This window comes from Schistocerca nitens, chromosome 5, assembly GCF_023898315.1.
Source record: "Schistocerca nitens isolate TAMUIC-IGC-003100 chromosome 5, iqSchNite1.1, whole genome shotgun sequence".
In the NCBI taxonomy this organism is placed as follows: domain Eukaryota; kingdom Metazoa; phylum Arthropoda; class Insecta; order Orthoptera; family Acrididae; genus Schistocerca; species Schistocerca nitens.
The window spans coordinates 643,511,538-643,533,913 of NC_064618.1; the positions used below are offsets into that span (position 1 = coordinate 643,511,538).

Sequence of the window (22,376 nt, forward strand, 5' to 3'; positions counted from 1 at the left end):
CTCCTCTCGCTATCCATTTCTCTCCTCCCCCCCCCCCCTTTCTGCTCATCTGTGACCATTACATCCCTGGAACACATTGTGACATTACCTAAACAACATGATAGTCGTCCAAGGCAGTTTAGATGTCAGGGATTGCCAAACTTTTTCACTCCCACCCCCGCCCTTATTGGAATGAGGAGTTTCTTACCCTCACAGTACTTCTTCCAGACCAAATTTGATTGAAATCGATCCACTGGTTTAGGAGGAGATGTGGAACACATAAAAACACAAACACACACACACACATATTTTATTTATGGCTATGTTATAGATTTATATTTACATTTATATTTATCGATGCTCTATCATATAACTAACTAAATAGACCTTTTTTTTACAATCTTTGTAAAAAGTTCTGCAAAAACACGGTTTTATCCTTATTACTTAACATACGTAATATGTACTAACCACATCAGCGTCCATTCCAAGTATAAGGGAGGCGGGAATTACAATTTTAACGTGCCTGTTTAAGAAACAACCTTACACAGTTATAGCTATATGCAAACCCCTGATGTTAGTTATTATTGTCTTTTGTTTGCAGACTGTGTCCATCAATGTGTCAGTTGTTAATAAAATGTTATGCACTCCATTTTTGCGACAACGTGTCGCTCATTAATTATGAACTGTCATTGTAGAGTCTATGTTTTCTTTCTGCTCTGCTTCCAGTGGGCCAGGTTCATCCAGGATGATTGCTCGTCTGCTTTCCCTGTACGGTTTTGTTTCTATGTATTCAGCGTATACTGTATGTGATGTAGTATAGCTGAGTGTTCAGGTCTTGCCATTTCTTTGGGTAGTTTATGAAGTCGTAGATTACGCCATGGCTGAAATATGTTTGCCGCGTTCCCATGCCTAAAGTGCAATGTACAAGGAAGTGATCAGGGGTGACTTGTTTCTCACAGGAACATTATTCTCTGTAAAAGGTGCACTCGATGAAGGTGTACAGCGTAAGGGCCGTATGCGGATACTATTGCAACTTTTACAGGACGGAGTGTCGTCGAAATCATTGTATTGCCTTATATGACGGCTTACCTGTTGACGAAGTCTTCGGCCACCTGGTCTATGGGTCCCACGTACAGCTTGGCGGACCTAGGCTGCATTAAGGGCTGGTTAACTTTGCGCCGGAAGTTGTACCACTCCTCTCCCTGGCTGCAACACACACATGGGCGACACGTCAGAAATGGACTGCCCTGCCCCACGTCCCGTCCTAAACCCCATGCAACACATTTGAGATAAGTTAGAACGTTGACTTCGGTCCAGACCGCTGCGTCCAACATTGCTCCCTTCTCCAGTTTCGGCTCTTGCAGAAAAGTGGACTTCCTTTCCTTCACAGACTTTTACACACCTAACTGAAACTGTCTCCAGCAGAGATCGAGCCGTCATAAAGGTGAAGAGTTGCTACTTCAGACAAAAAAAGTATAATTGTCGTTTGGTAATTGACAGTTTATTATTACATGAGCTGCAAATGTTTCCCAAGCAAGTATTTGGCACCGTACGTGGTTTACAAAAGTAAAAAATAGTTGTTTTACTATACGTATTTTGTTATGATGTATGTAGCGTTTCCTCTCAGAATTTCTAAATTATCTTATTACTTGCGCTATTTACAGTAGTAGAACTGTGACTTATCACTTAATTTTATGTCTCATATTACTTTTGTGTGCCCATTGGCTCTTGCGTAAGCACTAGAGTCGAGAGAGTCTGTGGCAGTACCTGTATTGGGCTGTTAGCGCCATGTATCCTCAACCGAGAAACCAAGCGCAACTGGCTGCGGAAGTGGGGTCGTTATGGCTCTACATCCCTGTTGGTACCCGTGACGTCTCGAGCTGAGAGAGGTAGTCACTCACGGTTTTGACCGGTGGTCTCATTAATGTGACTGGACAGTACGTATTCTGTTGTTACAATTGTCAGTTCTGTATTTTACTCTGTGTATCACATTCCACACGTAATACATCTTCAAGGTATTCTTTATTATATAGCGTCCCCATATGACTGGACATGTTGAACAATGAAAAATGTTAATTGCATCACAGCGAAGAACATTACGTGTGGCATCTGATTATTTTTATGAATACGTGTTACGATGAAAGTGCGATAAACTCTTTTTATGTGAGAGTAAAAGTAAAATATTTTTAATTAACTAGGCAAAGAGTAAATAGTGTTCTGTAATATCTGTGAAAAATACATCGTGTAATAAACAATGTGCCCTAAAGTCTGTGAATAGAACACTGCCTAGTAAACTTTGAGGTTTTCTTCATGAAATAATGAACAATATCGAACATTAAAGAACTTCTCTGGATGTAGCCGACAGTAGACAGTTATTTCTTTATGTTGATGTATACAATTTTATGTTATAAGAAATTAGAATAATAGACGTATTAAGCGTTACTTTGGTCGCTATTTATGTAATAATGACACCCTCCATGTCAAACATTTAAACATTTTTCAAATTTTACTTAAGATTGCAGCTTCGAGAAATAAAATCGCTGGCGCAAATTAATACGCGGCCATTACGCGGCAGATCCAAATTTCTTTAAATTGTGAGACAGGCTCGCAGTTCCACTTAAACTGAATTATATATTCTCATTTTCAGCACATCAGCGAATGAGAGTAACATAATTCAGTCAGTTTTCAGTTTCTTATTGAGTATTTTTGTAATATGCTGTGGCTCTACTTACATAATGATAAAAGTATTTTCACTAAGAATTTTATTCATTAAACTTATTCGGGGCCCTAAAGAATTAAAAATAAGGTAGCAAATATTTAAATCCCATTTAGTGTAAGGAATAATTACGTAATTTTTTTATTGTTTTGATATAGCGTATTTCTCTCTCCCACACGTGCATATATATATATATATATATATATATATATATATATATATATATATATATATATATATACAAACGGCACTGATTACGTATTTGTTTATATGTTCAGATGTGCTAACAAAACTAACGTGGTTCCATTTAAAAAACGTAGGTTTGTGTTAAAAAACATACTTCCGTGCATTTTTTTATGGTTTGTATTAAACAATTACACTAGCCCCTCTCCTCACGTTCGGTCTGTGGAATCGGTTCGTCAGTATTTGATGTGGTTTAGGAAATATATCCAGCGGTAACGTTAGGTGACTCACCCTGTATATACTAAGATGGTATCTGTTCTTTCGGACATGTCCGAAAGAACGGATGCCATCTTAGTATATATATAGCTAAGGCTCACCGGCCACTTGACCATCTTCTTCTTCTGTGCGAATGCACAACCAGTGCCCGAACTCTTACGGGAATCGGCAACGCGCCGCGAGTAATCAGTATAATGGGCGGGGGCACTACGAATGTAGTGCGGGACAATACGTTGAGAATGTGGGTTTCGCGGGAGGCGTGTCTGAGATAAATCCCTGCAGTCGCGGTATCCTCTGCGTATTCGGTGGCTCAGAGCGTGGCTCAGAGCGTCTGCCATGTAAGCAGGAGATCCCGGGTTCGAGTCCCGGTCGAGGCACACATTTTCATCTGTCCCCGTTGACGTATGTCAACGCCAGTAAGCAGCTAAGGGTGTTCAGTTCATTGTAAAAAATGGCATTTGCTGTGTTTTCGTGCTTAAATCTAGACGAGTAACATCTTTCCAGTGCTATTCACAAATATTGTAACTTCTTTGGCCACAATATATCAAGTCTGATGATGGTCATATAAGCGGAAGGTTAACTAAATAAATTAATCCCCTATAACATAAACTGTATTGTGTTTTTCATTCTTAATTATATCGTTGCACCGAGAGGTGACGAAAGAAATAGTTACCACGATACTAAATGCTGAACACAATTGCTGACAGTCTTTGACATGTGCAAAGCGATACCTGCTGACAGAGAGGCATCCTCGCTTATGCTCAGGACTAGCGGCGTACTCACGTGACGGCGACACCGCAGCGGTCCCGAAACCAGTCGGGCCTGACGTGTTTCCGGTAGTACAGCATGCTCTGCAGGCCAGTCCGGTGCGGCCATGGTCCCTCGTTGCGGAACGCCTGCAACAGAGGCAGTGTCGAATGAAAATGAAACTACACTGTCATTAAAATTACAACACGAGGAAAGGAAATAAGGAAATTCTACTTGTTGTACTTTTACAGCGTAGAAGGAAGAATACGTGATAAAATCTTAGATGTCTCTGTTGTATGCAGTATTAGGATGCTGCATAATCTCCTAGAGTTTTTGTTTTGCATGTTGGTTGCCATTTTTATGTGTAGTTCACTATTGCTGTTTGAGCTTACATTCTGTTAGCTAGCTGTAAATTCTCAAGATTGTAAGCTTGAGAACTGGCAGGTGTGATGAAATTCATCATTCCTCCATCGTGCGACACTTGCATACAAAGGGGAGGTTAAAAAATCGGGTGTATGAGTGCCGCATGCTCTAAGCCAAAATCACAGAAATCAACTTGTGGCCGTGTGTGCATCTCTGCTCGCTCGGCATCAAATGGCTCGTGAACAACACCGACCATTCGTATCCTGTATCGCTACTGGTGACGAGATGTGGTGTGTTTATGCTAACATAAGGAAAAGAAAGAAATGGTCGAACCTAAACAAAGCAGCAACTCCCCGTACAAAGACTTGCGCACTTCTACAAAAGATAATGTTATGCATCTGGTGGAAACACGACGGTTTGATGTAGGGGGGGGGGGGGGAGATTAGTGTTTAACGTCCCGTCGACAACGAGGTCATTAGAGACGGGGTTTGATGTAGGTGTAACCATCATTGCTGACATTTAGTGTCAACAACTGAGGTGCCTAGCAAACACAATCCAACAACAACGACCAGGAAAACTGTGTGAAGTGATACTACTCCACAATAACGCCAGCCCGCATTCTGTTAAACTAATGAAAAACGCTATACAGCTGTTGGGTTGGGAAATCATTTCGCACCCACATTAGTCACCTGATCGTGTGTCCTCAGATTTTCACCTTTTCTGCTCTCTATCAAGCAACCTTCAAGGAACTTCCTTTCTGGATAAAAGTGCGGTACGAACAAGGTTCGACGAGTTCTTCGTCTCAGAAGCACGTGATTTCTATCGTCGCGGAATCGAAAAGGTATCTCAGCATTGGCACACTGTCGTAAATAGTAAAGGATACTATACTATTGATGGCTAAAGTTCAAATGGCTCTGAGCACTATGGGACTTAACTTCTGAGTTCATCAGTCCCCTAGAACTTAGAACTACTTAAACCTAACTGACCTAAGGACATCGCACACATCCATGCCGGAGGCAGGATTCGACCTTCGACCGTAGCGGCTGCGCGGCTCCAGACTGAAGCGCCTAGAACCGCTCGGTCACACCGTCCGGCGGGACGCTTACAAGCTAGAGCACATACCAGCCATAACTCACTAGAAATGTAACGGCTGCTGTCCTACCATACTAAGCGTACCAGCAGTGATCGTTTTAGGTCCTCAATGGTACCTCTTGGAGGAATAAAGTTTTGGTTTTGTTTATGTTTGAAACGTCAGATAACAGCCATAGGTTACTGAAATCGACGAGTGATATTGTAGGTGACGTCGTCGTACGATCCTGTGCGGTCGAGCACACAATATGTTTGTCTTTTTGGAAGCTAGTGACGTGGGGCCATTGAAATTCCGCATGTGGTACGGCCCTCTTAACGCCCTATACTTGCAATGTTAAAGTAACGCTTATAAATTACATCTTTCCTCACAACGTATTTGAGGTAGGAAGTTGAACTTTTTACAGATTATTTATTGGAATATGGGCTACAATTTAACACAGGGATTTTACAAAATTTTAGTTCAGTTATTAAAGATGATTTTTTTTCAATTGTAATGAAAATTCACAACATTTTTTTGCAATTTTTTATTTATATATTAAAAAAAAACAGTTTTTTGGAAAAAGGCTGTGTTAAATTATGCAGAAGGTACTGTGTAACATTTACTGAAAGTTTGAAACAAATATGTTTGGAAGATCCTTAGAAAACATGTAATTAGTATGAGAAAATAAAACTTTTGGGAATCGAGCGACAAAGATTGGATAAACTTTTTACTGTATTCCAGGTCCATAGGATGGATTATCTTCATCCTCTGCAAACTCCTCCTCCAGCTTCCTCTTGTTCCTCCTCCTGTTTACTCTTGCTTGTATTTCTAGACTCTTTACAGCCCTGTCTGCAGCCCGAAGGCGTTCCTTGTCTAAAGCAAGCATCGCTCGTACCATGTTAGAACCTATCTTCATTCCCATATTTCTAAATACCTTTGGCTTTCCAACATTTCTCCTTTTCTTAAAAGCCTTCAGAGGATTTCTAATAACTTTACTTTTACTCATTATTATACTTCAACAAAACAGAGACTCAAGAAACAGAATTAATTACGAATATTTTCGAGATAACGACAGATTAAATAAACATGAAACAATCGACAATCACACCAGCGATATACATTGAACCATCACAGGTTAGCCACAACACATACTTTATCTCACATCACTAAAATGTACCTGATGAACACGGACGTTAATAATAACACCATTTGACAGCAGTTTAATAGCGCCACAGTGGGTCACGCCCATGTAGAACACATTTCAAAAAAAATTTAAAAGTAGTTGTAGTCTTCGGAATTGAATAAATTATATATCTATTAAAAGGTAATAGTCTGCAGATTCAGAAAACGCAAAAAAGTAAAAATTGAACTTTTCATGATTTTGAGTCTTTCCGGAGCCCCTTAACCCGTCGACTCCATATTCGCACTTCAGTCGTGGGATCCAGACCAATGCGGGCAACTGTGTACCGGAAGAATAAACCGCCGTCTCAGGCGATTACGGTGCTGTCACTGCCGAATCCCAGCACTCGCCGGTAGACATTTCTGCATCTTCCACGGAGCAGAACACGATCTTCTCGCAAACAATCAACATTAAGCAGCGATATCTGAGTGAGAAATCCGCAGCGTAATCCTCAGTTTCAGTACAGAATACAGAAGGCAATATTTTTATCTAGTTTGTCATGTTGCGCTCAAATGCTAATCATTTGCATCAGGCCCCAATGACAGGAATGGTGTTCACACATAACTTTCGAACGCAAATTGAAATTTCAGCCGAATTTTGTACATATATGACTTAATCCCTGGAGAAGTGCAGTATGTGGCTTAAATACCCCTATCACACTTAGGAGCAAGGTGTGATTGTGACATGTAAAACTATTCGAAACAGAATGAAATTTAATGTCGAATACATAGCACTTGACGTTATTGATTTCTGTCAGTCCTCGTACAGTTAACCGTTAGGGGTGGGTTTGGGAGTGGGGGCGAGGTTAAGATACGGTAAGAGATCCCGTATAATTTTGAAATGCATGAGGAAATTTTAATTAAAGTCAGTAAACACATCACTATAAATATGGGGAAACGAAAACAAACACTACCGGGCCTCGGGATGGTGTTGGAAAGATGGTGAAACGGAATAGAAATCGGAGTTGTATTAAATTATTGTCAAATCTTTCGTTATTGAGGTTGGAGGATCACTGGTGACAGCCATGATGACATTTTCCCGTAGTGGAAGGTATAGAGTCCCTTTGGGGTACATACAGAAATAACTCACGAATTTATTTATTCGTGCACGTCCAGAGGAAATTAAGAGGAGTGTAACCAACGAAGCACTGTGTTAAATTAATGTTGTAATATACGTTCTTGTAAATTATTGAGCTTTATAATTTAGTTACTGTTTTTATCCGCTTAAATCTTCATAGTAAGCTTGACTCACTCTGTAGACAGACTTCATTAATGTTCGACATCTCATGTAAGACTATGACACGTTGGTAATCGGGCAATGTCGCACATTCAACCAGATAACTATAAAATCGACCAAAAATTCGCTGAGTTTTCTTGATATGCATAAAAATAAATTTTAAAAACTTAGTAGGTTTCTCAGTATAAATCACTGATTTGCAATGCTCCTGAGAAGAGTACTGCTGCCTTTACATCACAAATTTAGATCAGAAACTATTCAGAATGTTGAGTATTGCTGTCTTCAGTTCAAAGACTTGTTTGGTGCAGCTCTCCAGCCAGTCATCCCCTATGTCAGCAGTTTCTTCGTCTCAGCTGCTGCAACCTCAATCCATTTGTGCTACCTTACTGTATTCAAGTCTTGCTCTCCGTCAACAATTTTATGCAGAATGTGGCCTGCCAACGCAACCCTCAACTCATACATTCTGTTAGTCAACAAGCACCATAATTACCTTTCCTTCCGATTCAGTTGAGTACCCCTTCATTTGTTATTCGAACTACTTACTGAAACTTCAGGAAGATTTTGTTATGCCATGATTCAAAAGATTCAATTCTCTTCTTGCAGCTACTGCTTATCTTTAACGTTTCATTTCCATAAATACTTGCAGGAAATAGGTCCTAAACCCTATGCTTATATTAGAAACATTTGATTGCTTCTTTGGTCTGCAATTTACATCTACTTTACCAGTGCCATGGTTAGTTGTTTTGTTGCCCAAATACCAAAGCTAGTGTCCTACTGTCAACAGCTCATTTCCCCCAGCATCATCATTCTTCATTCAACTACACTTCATTATAACTGTTTCATTTAGATTGACATTTATCTTTTTTCCACTATCGATAACTGATCACTTTCTTCTGATCAATTACAGTTGAGAGGTGGCATGAGCCCCCTCTCATATTTCTATCTTACGATTTTCGTCTCTAATTGCATGCGGTGAAAAGTTGCTATTCCTTCACACGCGGACTTCCCACGCAGCGTCTCTCGTCACCCAGGTGGTCCAGTGACAGGCGGGCTCTGCCGATCTTGAAAGGGTAAGCCGACGGGTGTGGGGGAGTCGAGTGAATGTTTTCCAGACGCCGACATTGTCAAAAGACACGCTTGGAGGGGCCTGAAGTAGCGGCTGGGCTAGAGGTTCCGTTACTTCGAAGAAACTTAGCGAAAACACTTTCTGGCGGGCTACCAGTGAGGCGTGGGAATGACTTGTGTTCCCAAGCAGCCTTGGCGCGCAAATTCCCGCGTTTTCTGCCGTATAGTAACTGTGATTGGCTTGCTCAGGGCATAGCTCCGTGACGTAGCAAAAATCGGCGCAGAAATTGGCGCCAAGAATCTCCATTGGTGGAAAGGTAGTGCTCCGGCAATAGAGTGGAATTTTCCGCCGGTTTTCGAGTTGCTGATTGGAACGTTTAACCACGGCCACTGTCGTGGGGGCGGGAATGTTCTGTGTTCGGCCTGTACGGGTGCTCTAGAGCAGTCGGCTCTCGCCTTTCGGTCGAAGTAGGTTACAAGACTGAGCTCTCGCTGCGCGGGTCAGCCTGCCTTCCGTTGGCTGTATAATATACTTTTATTTAATTGTAACTGTTTGACGAAGTTGCTGAAGTTTCGACTTCAACGTAACTTTCCGAGTACAGTTGGCAATTGAGCGTTCTGTGTACAAGAGGCCTATGTTGTCTGTCTTGAACAGTTTTGGCTAATGTTGACTGTATCGGAGTTACTGGGTGACTTCGCTTGTTAAAATCAATCACTGTACCGTCAGTGATTGTGTGGCGAGCCTTCTTCGTCTCCCACAGAGGCGCATTTGTATTGTTAGGAAGTCTTTAGTCTGGAACAACCAGGCCAGGATAATTTGTTTCGGGCTATACTCGCGACATTATAACCACCACGACGGGACGTCGAAGCAACCAGCCATCGCTTGCAGTACGCCAGATCGTGTTCTTGCAGCTAAGAAGACAGCTTGGTAATGTACGTCCGCAGCACCGGCAAAGCAGGCATTTTTGCTAGGAGATAATCAGAGCTCAGCAGAGCGCGCCTGTTCGTCTTTTCTAACTTTGTTCTATCTTGGGTGTTCACTGTCTGAGATCTCACTAATGTAGTAGCAATTAATGTTGGGTTAGCGGTGTGTCTCTCTTAGGATTTGAGTGGCAAGGAATTGGCTCCACATACCACTTCGTCATAAACGTCACGATCTAGTTCAGGGACAACTTCACCTTCACAGCGTTTGTTTGAGTATCCAATTTGAGCCAATTTGATTTATTGTAAATGTTTCATGTGTTTTTGTTTATTATTTTGTGTTTAGTCTTAATAAATCATATTGTTATTTTGGACAGAACTTTCATTCTGTTAATCGGTAGAGCAACCCTATCATTTCTCACTATGTTAATGAAACCTTCCTTTATTTAACTTATTTATCAAATTAAATTATTGCAGGTGCCAAGCTCTTTTCTACTCCACTTGCAGGGTTGATTACAGTCAGTTCGCGTATCTTTTTAATCCATGTGCAGCAGCAAAAGTCGGAGTTAGAATAGGGGGGGCTTAGACCATCATTTACATATGTAGATTCTAGAAGAATTTAGTGTTAAATACACTGCTAGCCCTGGCACCTCGCATAAAATGGCGACCCTTAGCCTCGGATCTTTCCTGGAATCTTGTGATAAGCAAGCAGTAATATTAGTAGGGACACTCAGAATTTTTTTTGGTTAATTTTTTATTGATTAATACCCAAGTTTTTTTCTGGTAGTTCCGTGTTTAGTTTTAAGTAGCGGCGCATGATTACAGTTTTTGTTTTCAGTATATATATATTTTTTTGTTCATTGTTTTTTTTTGTGTTCCTTTGATGGCTGGTGTGTCTGTACCACATCACACATAGTCGGGTTTGTGTGCAGGTTCTGTACCACAACAAATCGTGCGTATAATTACGGCGTTGGAGCGGCGTTGTTGAAATTTTATGTCTATGTGTAAAAATATATGGAGTAGATTAATTTTATTGTGCATTTTAGATAAATTTGTTTTTCATGAATGATAACGAGAAGTAAGGGACGACTATTATCGAGCGAAGCTAAAACAAAAGAGGATAGCGTAATGGATAAGGGGCAGTTTACTGACGGGAACACGTTCGGAGATGACATGGGCACATTTTTAGCAGGACAGGACGCCAGGGTCATTGATGAGGAAGGTGATTTGGACGCGATCTTAGAGCAGCGTTGCGGCCGTGATTATGATAGTGAAGTAGAGGATGAAACAGAGACAGGCACACAGGTCGAGACGGCAGCAGAAGTTTATAATCAAACGAACGAGAGCAGACAGGGGCCAGCTCGGTCACGTCAGAGCTCTAGCGCCCAGGTGTCCAGAGTTACATCGCCCATGTGTGACGAGGGTCAAAAAGATGACATTAACCCAATACTGAGCTTCCTACGATCAATGAAAGAAGAAAATGAGAAACAGCGTAAGAAGGACACTCAGACTATAATTTCGCATATAGGAGAAATTCGTGGGGAAGTACTAACAATAAAGAAAGAATGTGGAGAAGTAAAACAAATGTCAATGGCTGCACAAAAAGTAGCCGGCCTGGCCAAAACGGCAGCAATAGGGTCAATGAAAGTCGCGGAAGCAACCTCTAAACTCGCAGGACGCTTGCGACGTACAACACAATCCCACTCAAAATCCCTAGCGTTCTTAAAAACTCAGGGTAATATCGCGGTTGCGAACACCACGAAACGAATGGAAGAAGTAGAGAGTCGGATAGCAAAACTAGAGCAAAATGGGCACACGAGCACTGCGCGTTCGGATACCAATGATGGAATACACAGAATTGTGTCTCCGAGGAAAAGCCCGCCGTGCTCTAGCCCAATGACCGAGTGCGGAACTAACAATGCACACGCAGAAACAGCGAGTAATAGCTCCAATAATTATAGCCCTTTCAGGAGAGTGAATTCTGATTGCCACTTCCACTGTGATACAGAGGTAGCACATCACAGTTATCAGCAAGACAGAACAGGACACTCAGCAGACGTGCAAGTATCGGAAACGAGTGACAACACCAGTGCGAGGATCAGACAGGATTTTGATCACAATCACTTCCTGTCGATACTAAAATTCCAGAAGTTCAAAGAAAATGGAGGGTCGATGCATCCGAAGAGCTGGGTGATGCAGTTTACAAATACATTACCGGCATCATGGCCAACCCAGGCAAAATTAGAATTCATGTGTGGACACATCGAAGGCCAAGCCGCGGAAAAGATGCGGGGTGTGGCAGCGACGTGTCGGACTTCTCAGGAATTTGGTGGCGCATTCCTGCGGACCTACTGGTCAAAGGAAACGCAAGACAGGATTAAAGAGGAAATAATATTTTGTCCTGAACTGGAAGTGTCCGGGCATAGGAGTGCAGCCAAATTTCTTGATGATTTACTCAAGAAGAATCAATTTTTAGATAGTCCATATAGCAACGGAGAAATCATTAAATTTTGCTTTTCCAAATTGTCAGTTAGGTACCAACAGACACTTGTCGGGAAGTGTGGATCTGACATAGAAGCATTCAAGAGTCTATTGCGCGAACTCGAAGTACTCTTCGATAAACAAGACGCAAAGGACAGGAAGAAGGGGCAAAGTAACAAATACCACGGGCCAGGAAGGGAAGATGACAACAGATCGCATAATCGCACTGGTCAGTTAGGAAACCAGGGTTACGGAAGTCAAGGTTACGCTATTCAAGGTTATGGAAACCAAAGACACGGAAACCAGAACGTCAGGGAGCAGGGTCAATCTAGACAAGGAATCTGAGATAGGAGGAATAACGAACGGCAAAGCGACCGTAATTGGAGAGAGCGAAACCAAGGACAACAGTGGAACCAGGAGATTGAAACTAGACCCGCAAATCCTAATGCACGTCAGAGGAGGGGGAGCTTAACAAGGGATTGACACCAGACTAGTGCGAACACAGGCCGCCGGAATTTCGCACGTAATCTCGGACCTGGCCAACTACGGATGATACATTACGAAGATTTATCAGAAATCCTGCTCGAAGAACATAAAACAACTCCTCGACAGGATCGGCAGCCTCTTATCACAGTAGCAATAGCTGAAAAGAGTATGAATGCGATAACAGATAGTGGAAGCTACATAACAGCAATATCTGAGGCAGCATACAGGAGGTGCTCTCAGGAGATGGACTGGCCTGTCCTATCGGTTAAGAAAACCAAAATAAAAGGGGCATTAGCGGGTAAATGTACGGAGGTCACCCAACAAACAAGACTGGAATTCTCCTTCCAAGGACACAAATTGGAGTCTAACTTCTGGATCGTGCCAAATCTGGCGATCGACATGATAATAGGAACGGACTTCCTAAATGAACATGAAGCGATAGTTGATCTAGGACGAGGTGAAGTGGTTTTGAGGAAAGGGAACCCCGTCCACATTAAGTTCGACGACCAGCTGATCCCAGCTCAACTACCGTCTAACTGTGTACGGATGAACTATGCGTGTCTGAAAGACAGAAAGGAAGAACTGGTCGACGTTGCGGGTAGGGGAGAGGACACGGATGAGAATGAAGTCGGAATAATGGGAGAAATAAAGGAGAAAATAGGAGAAAAAGTGGAAGCAATAAAGAATATAAGGTGCGACCACCGCAAAGAACTTCATAAATTACTAGTAGAACATGCGGAAGTCTTCCTTCCCAAGACAGGATCAATAAAGAACTTCCAATATGAATTTCGTGTACGTCCGCACAACCAGTTTCGTGTGCCACCCTATCCAATCCCCTTGGCATATCGACAGAAAGTAGCAGCTGAAATTACGCGAATGCTGAGTGAAGGAATAATAGAACCTACGGCTTCAGCCTATAATAACCCGTTAAGAGTAGCCGAGAAGGCAGATGGTAGTATTCGTTTAGTCTTGGACTCGCGACAAGTTAATACAATAATAGAACCCGAAACAGACAGACCGGAACGATTAGAGGAACTCTTACAAAACTTCCATGGAATATCAATCTTCTCATCAGTTGATCTAAAATCGAGTTTCTGGCAGATCGAGCTCCATCCAAATTGCAGACAGTACACAGCCTTTTTAGCATTTGGAAGATGTTACCGGTTTCGTCGTCTCCCATTTGGTTTGAACATTTCGTCTGCCGCATTCATTCGGGGGCTGGACGGCATACTAAGCGATAATTTGAAACGTCATGTCACCAGCTATGTGGACGATTTGCTGATCGCGGAGAAATCTTGGGGAGAGCACAATGCGGTCCTCGGTGAACTCCTTGCGACATTCAAGGAATACGGATTGACTATCAATATCGAAAAATCGAATTTTGGGACGTCCTCTGTCAAATTTCCAGGACATATCATCACGGGTGAGGGCATTGCGCCAAATCCCGAAAAGATCGAAGCGATTGAAAAGTTTCCCATTCCTACGACAAAGAAACAGTTAAGGTGGTTCTTGGGGATCATAAATTTTTACAACCGCTTTATACATGTCAAACCTCAGAGCAGTCCTAGGTTGCATCAACTTACAGGAAAGAAGATTCCTTGGGAATGGGATGAGGCGGCCGAATCCGAATGGAAAGCATTGAAATTCGCATTATTACAAGCACCCATCCTCTCACACCCAAATTTAGCAGAAGAGCTTTGCATAGTCACGGAGTTCATACTCAGGTCTGGGTGTCATGGTGTTCCAAGACTATTTACATGAAGGAAACAGGGTGTGGAAGACAATTGCGTTTGGTAGCAGAGTACTAGCCAAGAGTGAGAGGAATTACTCAGTAACCGAGTTAGAGGCGCTGGCTATTGTATGGGCGTTTGAAAAATTCAGATACCTTCTGTTTGGTCGCAAGACGAGGGTCTACACAGACCACAAGGCACTCGAGTTCCTGATGACTGCAAAGCTTAATCACAGACGGCTCATTAGGTGGGCATCATATCTGCAGCAGTACAACTTTTCGATAGAACATATCCCCGGCAGTCAGAACATTATTGCAGACGCCTTATCACGGTCACCGATCGGATTTGAGCACAACATGGAAGAAGGTCTGGAGGAAAATCACTACTGCCTTTTCTATATGCAGAAAGTAGCCTTTGAAAATTTTATTACCTGTAGTATGCAGGACATCAAGAAGGAGCAAGACAAGGACCCTGCCCTAGTGTTATTGAAACAGAAATGGATAGACAGAAGACACGCCACCATCAGGCAGTTCTACCTCTTGCGGAAAGGCATAATTTTCCACCGAAATTATGCCAATGACACTGAATGGGGGGTATGCATGCATCCCTGAACACCTAATAAACAAGGTTATCTGGCATACTCACCTCAGCTATGGACACTTCGGACCACGCAAGTGCAATCTCAAGCTAAGGACCATGTGTTACTTTCGAAACATGGAGCGTCGAATTCGGAGGGTACTGTCGGTGTGTAAAGACTGCCAAAAGGCTAAGCACACCACTGTGAGCATGCAGGCACCATTATACCCAATCGTACCGACCAAATTAAGACAATTAGCAGCAACAGATTTGATGGGACCTTTGCCAAGAACAAGAAGAGGATATACTTACGTATTAGTGTTTGTTGAACTAACGTCCAAATACGTTACCTTTACACCACTGAAGAGGGCGACAGGACGAACTGTATCACGAGCCCTAATCCGGGATTTCCTACCACAGGTTGGTCATGTGAGTAAAATTATTTCTGATAACGGGCCACAGTTTAAGTCAAAAACATGGAAGGAGACGTTGCGTGGATGTAAAATTGATCCCATTTTTATATCTTCACACCATCCGAGCTCGAATGCTGCAGAACGGGTTATTAAGGAACTCGGAAACTTGTGCCGGTTGTACTGTAACAAACAGCACACGACATGGGACGTTTTCCTTAAAGACTTCCAGGAGGTGATCAATGAGGCACCCCATGGGATAACAAAATTGCCACCCATTACAGTACTGAAAAACCGGATTCCTAAGGACTTGATAACCGAAGTCGTAAACTTCCCACCAAGGGCGCGAACGCAGCACCGAGCCATAGTGGATTTGGCTCTAAAGAGGATACGGGCTGCAGCAGAGGTCAGGAAGAGACGTGCCGACAGGGGACCTCGTCTACGACACTTCCAAATTGGACAAAGGGTGCTCGTGAAGTCTTTCCGACTTTCGAACAAACAAAAAATGAAATGCCAAAAATTCTATTCTGTTTACAACGGCCCGTACCGTATAAGGAGAGCAGCTCACCACAATGCTTATGAATTGGAGACGCTCAAAGGAAAGAAGTCCATAGGACTCCACCACATCTCTCACATAAAGGAGTTCGTGGAATAGTAGTAGTGTAAGTGGTGTACATAGTAGAATGGCCAAATACATGAACCTTGCTATAGTAGTAGTGTAAGTGGTGTACATAGTAGAATAGGCAAATATATGAACCTTTCTTCGGGGAACAATAATCACTGCATTAATAGATTAAGACTGTTAAATTATTAACACGCTGCATTGTCTCACATAAGAATTTACTGCTGCTATCCTTTTTTTGTTTCTGTTCGCGACTTCCAATGTCGATGGAGTAGGAGACACTACCTTTCCATGAGCAATGTTTTAGTCCTTTCCTGTCTGGTGTCCATGTTGAGGGATAATGATGAGTGAGGAGATGTCGCACAAACGGGCGCATACAAGAACGTGCTCTTAGAAGCGTTCTGAGAAGTCGTGATACGCTCCATAGCGGCCACAACCAGTTCGTGAGACGTTCATACCAATGCTTGCAGGCACGCGTCAGTGCACTGCAAGATTGTGGTATATTGCGTGATTTCGAGGATGAACATGGGCAGTAGTTTTTACAGTGATGCGCCAGCATCGTTGTCTTGCAAGTCGGGGTGAACCTGTGAGCATTTGACTCCAATGGTGCCCTAGATGTTAGAAATGCGGGCTTAAAGCCTACCATGCCAATGTGCTGGTTGGGGATTTAGCGTGCTGCTTGTGACTGTCACAGATGAATAACCAAGGAATTATACTTGGAGATTCGTGACATACGGTGTAGCTGGTGTGTGGTGGGCGACGGAATCCTCAACAGGAACCAGTCCTGGCTTGGTCATATTACATTGCCTCTGGAAAGGTGTGCTTTGATCGCGAAAACCGCATAACATAGAGAAAGAAGTTGCAACTATAAATTTATTGTCTTGTATAGCCATGGCTAACCCAGTCTCTGGAGTTTCAGTGAGGCGTATTGAGAACTCGGAGGCCATGTCGTACGGCGCGCACATCACTGTCGTCAATAGCGGCGAGCAGCGAGACATCTCAGCGTAACAGGAATTATGTAAGAGTGTTGTATAAGGTAAAAAAAATAGAGAGAGTACCATATACTAGGATAAGTTAAACTTTAGGATTTAACAATAACTAGATCCTTAATATTGTGGTGGTTTTCTACCACAAGTGTTTAGCGTGCGCCTGTTGGGATGCAATTTTTTCAGGTCACCAAACCACAGACCCGAGATGGAGGGACGACGAGCGAGCGAAAGTAGAATAGTTGCATGTTCTTCATAGCACAGTAAAACTTAGACCTGCATAACAACATAATTTAAACATAATTTAATTAAAAGACATAGAATGTAGATCGTTGGCAAATGGTAGTTAATTCTTGGGCATGTCTACTGTAGATCTATATAATTAATAGTAATATTAGTGCGGGCCCGCACATTTTGTTGTTCATCCAATACATAGCATCAGTTGTCACACACCATATACAATAGTGAGATCGGTCTCTACACAAATATCAAGATAAATTATTTCCATGTGTGGATTAGATACAGCAAGATTTTGTTATAATGATAGCCATAGATTAATAACTATAAAAGTAAAATAAGAGTGTCTGAAATGACAGACCATCAATGTGTCGTTATGTAAATTTATTATAACATAGAAGGTCATGGGAAAAAGTTAGGCATAAGATTTTTGTCAGAATTGTGCAGATGACGGGTATCGAGGCAATGCAGAGGCCAGCTGGAGCAAAAACAAGAGGTCTTCGGCTACTTGCAAGAAGGGGAGCGTCATCGCGCCACCTAACGAGAAGGGCGCGCGAGCATCCGGTCCTGCAAGCTGACAGTCACCGGGCCGTATACGTGAGGGATTAGGCGGGATCCTCGCCGCGCCACAAGCGGAAGTGAGGCTGGCCATTGACACTGACACGCGACCCACACGCGACAGCCAGCTAGCTCTCCGGACGCGGCAGCCGTTTGGAGGGATTCCCTGCGGCAGACCACGTTGTCGTGAGTACACGAAGAAGATCACATATGGTGTCAGAACCTGCGCCTCATGTGCCTCAGGACAGAAAGGGACGCTATATACTCACCTGTTTGGGGTTTTACAACTCACTAGCAATGGCCGATCTGCATACACAAAGCGGTATCGTGCCACAAACTCTAACAAATGAATTGTCTCATTTCTAACTTCTCCTCTCTATTAGAGAGCAGTTGTAGCAATCGTCGCTCCTAGTTCGATCCTGTCTGGATGACCTCAAACACCTGTGGAGTCACTCCATGTGCCATCATCCCCCATCGAACTTCAATATTGGGAAACGTAAAGTACTGCCCAGGGAGAGAAGAGATCTGGACTAGTGATGCATCCCAACTAGCAGGCCTCAGAGACATTTAATCGACATGAGGAGAGCCTATCACTATGTCTTCCTACCGTACTGCCGTTATCATATGCGTGGGTCTGACTGCAATCTCAACAGCGTACTGCAGAGGCTCCAGCACTCCCTACTGCTGTTGCAACAACATAGAACAACACCTGACGTTTAGCCCTATGTGATGTCAGTACTGTGGCCTGATCCCAAAAGCCACCCTCCAATGCTCGAGACATGGAACCACGTGCATCAAAGCATATGACTCAACATACCAACCCCCTCCGAGAAACTAAGGAATTTGTGAAGTGCTTCGAATATTTCTAACAATGTGATTTAGTGCCTCATTCTCAACACAGTCGTGAACATTGTGCAATGTGCACGGACAACTTGACGCCCCATGAACCATGTTTTTTTTCTTAAAATTTCTTTCTCTAGTTTTGTTTTTCTAATGTATGTTATACCTTGTATGTGTTTGTGTTTTACACTGTGATCCTTATGTAAGTGATAGAGTAGGGTGCACAAGTTACAAATTACTGTATTGTTCCCCACACCATGTTGTTTTTTTGTATTTTGTATTTATTGTTGTGTTTATGCTAACAGTGTGCCTGAAGTCCCCATAAACTGAAGCAGATACCACCACTGTCATTGTGAATGGACCATCAGTTCAGGGAACATTTTGTAAAGGTTATTCTTGCTGCAAGGAGACAGAATGAATCGGAGGTTGTAATTAGATTCTGAAAGCTCATAAAGAGATTGTTAACTTAAATAGTATCATGTGTGAGTGAGTTCATGTTAGTTTAATGATTCAAATTGTTGTAACATCTTGGGCATTTAATTGCGGAACACTCCAACTCTGATTGTAAAGAATAAACTGCTCCATATTTGGCTCACATGCCTGGGCCATATTTAGTGTGTGAATGTCTGTGTGAATCGGTGTTTGGAAGGGGCTCCCTGAGTACGGATGTGTGATGTGAGTGTTAGAGTTCCATATTAAGAAGGTGAAGTTGGCTACATCATAAATAATCCTCCCTCTATGAGCTGCATTTTTCAGTTGCAGTGATTTTCTTTTTAGAGTGAGGCATGTGGAGTCAGTTTGCAAGATTGTTCTTGGGCGATTGACTCACTACCTTGCTCCTAAGTGAGCCAACCGCTCACCAATTACAATCTAAAACGGCGTAGGGGCTGTGAGAGGTGGCATGAGCCCCCTCCCATATTTCTACCTTAAGATTTTCGTCCCTAATTGCATGCGGTGAAAAGTTGCTATTCCTTCACACGCGGACTTCCCACGCAGCGTCTCTCGTCACCCAGGTGGTCCAGTGACAGGTGGGCTCTGCCGATCTTGAAAGGGTAAGCCGACGGGTGTGAGGGAGTCGAGTGAATGCTTTCCAGACGCCGACATTGTCAAAAGACACGCTCGGAGGGGCCTGAAGTAGCGGCTGGGCTAGAGGTTCCGTTACTTCGAAGAAACTTAGCGAAAACACTTTCTGGCGGGCTACCAGTGAGGCGTGGGAATGACTTGTGTTCCCAAGCAGCCTTGGCGCGCAAATTCCCGCGTTTTCTGCCGTATAGTAACTGTGATTGGCTTGCTCAGGGCATAGCTCCGTGACGTAGCAAAAATCGGCGCAGAAATTGGCGCCAAGAATCTCCATTGGTGGAATGGTAGTGCTCTGGCCATAGAGTGGAATTTTCCGCCGGTTTTCGAGTTGCTGATTGGAACGTTTAACCATGGCCACTGTCGTGGGGGCGGGAATGTTCTGTGTTCGGCCTGTACGGGTGCTCTAGAGCAGGTGGCTCTCGCCTTTCGGTCGAAGTAGGTTACAAGACTGAGCTCTCGCTGCGCGGGTCAGCCTGCCTTCCGTTGGCTGTATAATATACTTTTATTTAATTGTAACTGTTTGACGAAGTTGCTGAAGTTTCGACTTCAACGTAACTTTCCGAGTACAGTTGGCAATTGAGCGTTCTGTGTACAAGAGGCCTATGTTGTCTGTCTTGAACAGTTTTGGCTAATGTCGACTGTATCGGAGTTACTGGGTGACTTCGCTTGTTAAAATCAATCACTGTACCGTCAGTGATTGTGTGGCGAGCCTTCTTCGTCTCCCTCAGAGGCGCATTTGTATTGTTAGGAAGTCTTTAGTCTGGAACAACCAGGCCAGGATAATTTGTTTCGGGCTATACTCGCGACATTATAACCACCACGACGGGACGTCGAAGCAACCAGCCATCGCTTGCAGTACGCCAGATCGTGTTCTTGCAGCTAAGAAGACAGCTTGGTAATGTACGTCCGCAGCACCGGCAAAGCAGGCATTTTTGCTAGGAGATAATCAGAGCTCAGCAGAGCGCGCCTGTTCGTCTTTTCTAACTTTGTTCTATCTTGGGTGTTCATTGTCTGAGATCTCACTAATGTAGCAGCAATTAATGTTGGGTTAGCGGTGTGTCTCTCTTAGGATTTGAGTGGCAAGGAATTGGCTCCACATACCACTTCGTCATAAACGTCACGATCTAGTTTAGGGACAACTTCACCTTCACAGCGTTTGTTTGAGTATCCAATTTGAGCCAATTTGATTTATTGTAAATGTTTCATGTGTTTTTGTTTATTATTTTGTGTTTAGTCTTAATAAATCATATTGTTATTTTGGACAGAACTTTCATTCTGTTAATCGGTAGAGCAACCCTATCATTTCTCACTACATTAATGAAACCTTCCTTTATTTAACTTATTTATCAAATTAAATTATTGCAGGTGCCAAACTCTTTTCTACTCCACTTGCAGGGTTGATTACAGTCAGTTCGCGTATCTTTTTAATCCATGTGCAGCAGCAAAAGTCGGAGTTAGAATAGCGGGGGCTTAGACCATCATTTACATATGTAGATTCTAGAAGAATTTAGTGTTAAATACACTGCTAGCCTCGGCACGTCGCACGGTATGTTCAGAAGGGACAGTAAATATTTTAGGAGGTGGTAGTATAGACGAATTACAAAAAAAATGCCATGTAATATGTTTTCAATTTCTATTGAGTGCAGAGATACAGCTGTTAGCATGTAATCAAAAAAAACTTAAAACAAAGCAATGAGGATATTCACCAGGTGTAGCTCTTCTGAGATCGTGATTGTGTTCTTTTATGAGGGCTGCACTACTCATAATCCGAACGATCAAATTGGCTCTTGAGGTTACTTTTTTTTTTTTTTTTTTTTTGTACACTTCGCCTTTCAACCATCCCCACGTGCAAGAATCCAAAGAGCTAAGTTACGGGAACTTGGTGGCCAAGAAACTTGCACATTTCCACAGATAGATTTTCAGGGGAATATTAGGCTTAGATGATGTGTCATCTAACGACTAAGCTGTGCAGGAGTCTCGTCATGGGGGGTGAACTTTGGCATTCTTGTACCAAAAGGAATGTCTTCCAATAATGCTGGAAGCTCATTTTCAAGAAGTTGTAGATAAAGGGGTTCTTTAAGACAATGCGGTAACACAATAGGCCCAACAATCAACTGATTGTCTATCAAACCACTCTACACATTTACTTCAGACCACTGATGTGAATTACGAATGTTATTGATGCCGTTAGGAGTGAAAGTGGCTTCATCAGCGAAAAGTGAAAATGGGATTACCTGGCGATTTTGAAGTATCCAATAACAAAAATTGCAATCTATCTTCATCTCCTTCCCGAAGGTGTTGAAGGGACAGTAAATGATACGAATGGGTCCCATGCATAGTTAATGTCCGCCATGCTCTTGTATGTGGAACACCGATACGTGCAGAAATTCTGCGTGTGCTTGCTGAAGGACTACGTTCTACCGACTTCTACTTGTACGTCATCCACAGTCTGTTCATTCAGATGCAATACGACTACTGGCACTGTACCAGTGTCACGCGGCGTATTGACACACAAGTAAACACACTTAAATCTGGTAGTCTGCGATTAGGAAATCGTATGCCGTATTCTCTACAAGCAGCAGCAGCGTTTCCATTACAAAACCCATACGCAAATACCACAACGGCATATTCAGCA

The 22,376-nt window shown here is 42.8% G+C and overlaps 1 protein-coding gene across 2 annotated transcripts in view; it reads right to left on the reverse strand.

The window, feature by feature from the left end:
• Positions 1–22,376, reverse strand: part of LOC126259216 (probable cytochrome P450 301a1, mitochondrial) — a 166,660-nt gene that overhangs the window by 57,481 nt on the left and 86,803 nt on the right. For both annotated transcript variants that reach the window (XM_049955816.1, XM_049955815.1), the window contains exons 4-5: positions 3,938–4,050; positions 1,069–1,185 (exon numbers count right to left, since the gene is read on the reverse strand). In XM_049955816.1, coding sequence (XP_049811773.1) covers positions 1,069–1,185; positions 3,938–4,050 — 230 coding nt within the window. The remainder of the gene's footprint in view (positions 1–1,068; positions 1,186–3,937; positions 4,051–22,376) is intronic.